The 4934-nt window shown below is 65.8% G+C and overlaps 2 protein-coding genes across 2 annotated transcripts in view; both read left to right on the plus strand.

The window, feature by feature from the left end:
- Window positions 1-4934, plus strand: part of EFTUD2 (elongation factor Tu GTP binding domain containing 2) — a 50402-nt gene that overhangs the window by 12211 nt on the left and 33257 nt on the right. The gene's annotated exons all lie outside the window — the stretch shown is intronic.
- The window catches only part of GFAP (glial fibrillary acidic protein), a 4857-nt gene continuing 3032 nt past the window's right edge, over window positions 3110-4934 (plus strand). The window contains exons 1-4 of the mRNA XM_057385613.1: window positions 3110-3570; window positions 4049-4109; window positions 4538-4633; window positions 4874-4924. Of these exons, the coding sequence (XP_057241596.1) occupies window positions 3110-3570; window positions 4049-4109; window positions 4538-4633; window positions 4874-4924 (669 nt within the window). The remainder of the gene's footprint in view (window positions 3571-4048; window positions 4110-4537; window positions 4634-4873; window positions 4925-4934) is intronic.

The raw sequence follows: 4934 nt of genomic DNA on the forward strand, positions 1-4934 counted from the left end.
GTCTCCCCATTTTTCCAGCACTTTGGGACGGTGTCATGGTGATGCCTAAATCCGGCTGTCTAAAACAGAGGCTGGGCAGAATTGAGAGAATCCAAAGCATTTCTGTTGATTGCAGTGCCCTCAGGGCCAATCAGGGCTGTCCCAGCCCAGCCAGGGGCTGCACCCACGATGGACAATGCCCACCCCCTTTCCTGCCGTGCCGGGGCACATCTGGCACTGACACATCTGGGTCCCTGCACCGGCTGGTCACAGCCACCCTCGGTGGTGACCACGCGTGACAGGAGCGGGGTCCGGACCGGGGACAGCCCCGGGTGAGTTCCTGTCCCGCAGGACCGGGGTCACCGGCTCCTCCCGGCCCCTTCCCTGCCCGCCAGCCCCTCATCTCACCTTTGTCTCCCTGAGCCCGGAAGCTTCCAATTAAAACTCCCAGCCCGCTCGAAGTTCTTGTCTCATTAAGGGGGGGCTGAGAGAGAGGGGGAGGAGGGGGAAGCCCAGCTCTGCCTCCCGACGCTGCCGGCAGTGGCAGCTCCCCGAGCTTTGATCCCGCTGCGTGGGAGCCGGGAGAGAATCGATCCCGGGGGAGCAGCGGTGCCCACGCAGGACCCCAAAGCTCCCCATCCCCGGCTGTGTCCCCCCCCTACCCCGCTGTGCACCCCGGGGATGGAGGTTCCCTGTCACCAGAGCTCAGCACGCGTCTCTGGGGATGCCGCTGTTCATCTGGGGACACCGGCGTCACCAGGGGCTGTGTGGATGCCCTAAAACCGGAATTCCTGCGGGCACAACCCCGCGTGTCGCCGGTGACTCCAGTCCAGGACAGCCGCGGGGACACGGAAGCATCTGSGGATTAAAGCAGGATGTGGCAGCTGCCCCAGTGGCACCAGTATGGCCCCCAGTGGCTCTGGGTCTCCCCAGATGGCACCCACAGGGACACAGCCGTTGCCACTGTTGGTGGCCCAGCGATGGTGGCCGTGGTCCCGCGCGGTGTCCCTGTCCCACAGCAGGCAGGAGCCTTTCCCGGCCTTCGGCTGCCATCTGCTGCCAGCGGCGAGGCCGGTCCCCATCCCCGCTCCCGCTCCCGCTCCCTGTCCCTGTTCCTATCCCTGTCCCTGTCCCTGTTCCTATCCCTGTCCCTGTCCCTGTCCCTGTCCCTCTCCCTGTCCCTGTTCCTGTCCCTGTCCCTCTCCCTGTCCCTGTCCCTCTCCCTGTCCCCATCCCCGCTCCCGCTCCCTGTCCCTGTCCCTGTCCCTGTCCCTGTCCCTGTCCCTCTCCTTGTCCCTGTCCCTGTCCCTGTCCCTGTCCCTGTCCCTGTCCCTGTCCCTGTCCCTGTCCCTTTCCCTGTCCCTCTCCCTGTCCCTGTCCCTGCAGCAGAATCCCAGGGACTCCCCTGTCCCCCAGCTTCACCCCAGTGCCTCTCGGGGCACCCACTCTGGTGCCATCACGTGTCACTCATGTCCCCAGAACATCCCCATCCCCTGCCCGGGCTGTCCCCAAGGCCCATCTGCGCCCCTGTTTGTGGCCATTACGCTGTGACCGGAGGGACAGGGCTGACGGTGGCCCCGTGCCCGCCCCCGGCTCATCCCCCCGCGCTTCCCGGCAGCGCCGTGCCCTGGCACCGAGGGCCCCCCGGCTGTGCCACGGCTCCGGCTCCGCACAAAGCCCCTTTCAGCCGCCGGGGAAAGCCCCTGGCACCCAGTCCTGGCCCCCGCCACCCCCTGCCAGGGGCCACCAGGGGTAAAAGGTCCCCCAAACTCAGTGCATGTGTGGCCAGTGACACGGCCATGCCTGCCCAGCTGTGTGGGACAAACCTCCACCCRGATCTGGGATTTGGGGCCACCAGGCAGCGGTTCCCCCAGCCAGTGGGGTGGGAAGGACTCTGAAACCTCCAATGGCTTAATTAACAGCCGGCCTTAATTAGTAGCCTGCCCTTATGGTCGGGCTGGGGTGGTGGGCTCTGGGGGCTGGTGCTGAGCTGCCTGTGGAGCTCATCCCGGGGGGATGCAGCACGGAAACCATGGAGGGGTGCACACGTGTGCAAGGGTTCGTGTGTGTGCCCACACAGGGTATGTGTACAGGGGAGGGCAGAGGGGCACGGGCCGCTCTGGGGATGCGTGTGAGAAAGCAGCACTGGGCGTGTGTCAGTGTGCACTGAGTGTGTGCACACGTGTGCAAGGGAGGCACCTGTGTGTGTGCATGGCACATGCGGGGGGTGTTTGTGTGTGCATGGCACGTGTTGTGTGTGTGTGCGTGGCACATGGTGTGTGTGTGATGGCACATGGTGTGTGTGTGTATGTGTGTGTGCATGGCACGTGTTGTGTGTGTGTGCATGACACATGGTGTGTGTGTGTGTGCATTGCACATGGTGTGTGTGTGTGTGCATTGCACATGGTGTGTGTGTGTGCATGGCACACGGGGCGGTGTTTGTGTGTGCATGGCACGTGGTGTGTTTGCATGCATGGCACATGTTATGTGTGTTTGGGCATGCATGGCACATGGTGTGTGTGTGTGCRTGCACACGACTGAGTGTGTGTGAGCAAAAGCCGCTGTGCATGAACACCAGTGGGTGAGTGTGAGCACAAGGGGCTGTGCGTGAGCTCGAGCGGGTGTGTGCACACCCCACGTGTAAATCCCTTTATCCACCGCTGGACCACATGCATGCAGCTCTCTTTGTGCAGGTCTCTCCGTGCAGATCTCTCCGTGCAGCTCTCTCTGTGCACATTCTCCCCATACTCACACAGGTCTCTACGGGCAGATCCCACAAACATCTCTGTGGGTCTCTAACCCCCGCACCCCCTGTGCCCCACACCATCGCACCCAGCCCCCACCCGGCCTCACCCGGCCCCACCCGCCGTGCCCGTGGCCACCGCGCTGTCCCCACCCCGGCGCATTGCCCGGGTCCCGCGGTGCTGGCCGGGGATGGGCAGCGAGCAGGGGCAGTGCCGCGGTGCCCGGGCCCGGTGCCAGGGCACAGCCACCCCGCCGGGCGCCACAGCCTGGCGTCGGGCCGGCCCGCTGGCTCCTGGCTGGTGGCCAGCACCGGGGCGGCCGGAGGGACGGGGGCTCCGGGCTCCATAAAAGCCCTGTGCCGGGCCCATCGCACCCATCCCTCGGCATGGAGAGCCAGCGCCCGTCCTCCTACGGCCGCCGCTTCGGCCCGTCCATCCCCGTGTACCGGGTGCTCCCCGCCGGTGCCCCGGGCCAGCTCCGTGCTCCCCGCAGCGCCCAGCTGAGTCCCCGCACRGCTCCCCGCCTGGGCTCGGCCAAGATGGACTTCTCGCTGGTCACCGCGCTCAACTTGCAGTTCAGGGAGACRCGCACCAGCGAGAAGGTGGAGATGATGGAGCTCAACGACCGCTTCGCCAGCTACATCGAGAAGGTGCGGCTGCTGGAGCAGCGGAACAAGGCGCTGGTGCTGGAGCTGAGCCAGGCGCGGGAGCCCTCGCGTTCGGCCGATGTGTGCCAGGAGGAGCTGCGGGAGCTGCGGCGCCGTCTGGAGCAGCTGGCCACCGCCAAGGATCGGCTGGAGGTGGACAGGGACAACCTGGCCGAGGAGCTCGGCAGCCTGCAGCAGAAGTGAGGCGCTGTCTGGCTTGGGGTCATCCAGGGGACGGGGGTGGCCCGTTTGGGATGGGTGTCAGGGTGACCATCGTGACCAGGGTGGCAGCAGGGACCAGGGTGGACACCAGGATGGYGATCAGGATCTTTCTGGTGATGGGAGCCGTGGTGGTGACAAGGAGGAGGGTGACCCCTGGGACCAGATTGAGTCTGGGGTGTACCAGTGGTCAGAGTGGCCACTGAGACAGGAGCAGGGTAGCCCTGGGGACCAGGGACGGGTGTGATCTGTCCTGGGCACCAGGACTGTGATGGGACATGGGTGACCCCTGGGAATGGTGTGGGACAGTGTGGGGTGTGTGGGGTGGACACACGAGCTGACCTGGGTTTGGGGGGGGTGCTGCTGTGGGGCTGTGTCGGCCCAGGGGGGGTCAGTCTGTGGGCTGAGAGTGACCAGTCACAGTGCTGGACGTGTAACGGTGCCTCTGCCCCGGCACAGGCTGCAGGACGAGGTGACCCTGAGGATGGAGGCCGAGAGCAACCTGGCTGCCTACAGGCAGGTGAGGACAGGGGCCAGGTCCTGCATCCCCCATCCTGCACCCCAGGGGCTCTGCTTCCATTGGGAACGGACAGGAATGGGGTAGGGATGGACAGGATGGTGGCAGGGATGGACGGGGATGGACAGGGAGGTGGCAGGGACAAGAAGGGATGGACAGAGATGGACAGGGATGTGGCAGGAGCAGGAACTGAGGGGCTGGGTTACAATGGGCAAAATGGGACAGGAATGGAGCAGGGATGGATGGGGAGGGCAGGGATGGACAGATACAGAGCATGGATGGGCAGGAATGGCAGGAGCAGGCAGGGAGGGACTGGGATATGATGGGCAGGGAGAGGCAGGGCTGGGTGGGATTGGGAGGGAATGGACAGAGCAGATCCCAGAGCCGGGTGGCCAGCYTGGGACAGCCCCTCCTCTGCCCCACGGTGACAGGACGTGGACAATGCTGCCCTGGCTCGCCTGGACCTGGAGCGGCGCGTGGGGACCCTGCAGGACGAGATCGCCTTCCTGCGCAAGGTCCACGAGGAGGTAACCCTGCTCTGGGGCTGGGGGCGGGGGGCTCGGGGGGCTGCTCTGACCCCCCTGTCCCCACAGGAGCTGCCCTGACCCCCCTGTCCCCATAGGGGCTGCCCTGACTCTCCTGTCCCCATAGGGGCTGCCCTGACCCCCCTGTCCCCACAGGGACTGCCCTGACCCCCCTGTCCCCACAGAGGCTGCCCTGACCCCCCTGTCCCCCCAGAGGTTGCTCTGACCCCCCTGTCCCCACAGGAGCTGCGGGAGCTGCAGGAGCAGCTGGCCCAGCAGCGGGTGCACATCGAGGTGGACGCCA

Source organism: Malurus melanocephalus, unplaced genomic scaffold, assembly GCF_030028575.1.
Source record: "Malurus melanocephalus ecotype Western Australia unplaced genomic scaffold, MMel_1.1 scaffold_848, whole genome shotgun sequence".
Classification (NCBI taxonomy): Eukaryota; Metazoa; Chordata; class Aves; order Passeriformes; family Maluridae; genus Malurus; species Malurus melanocephalus.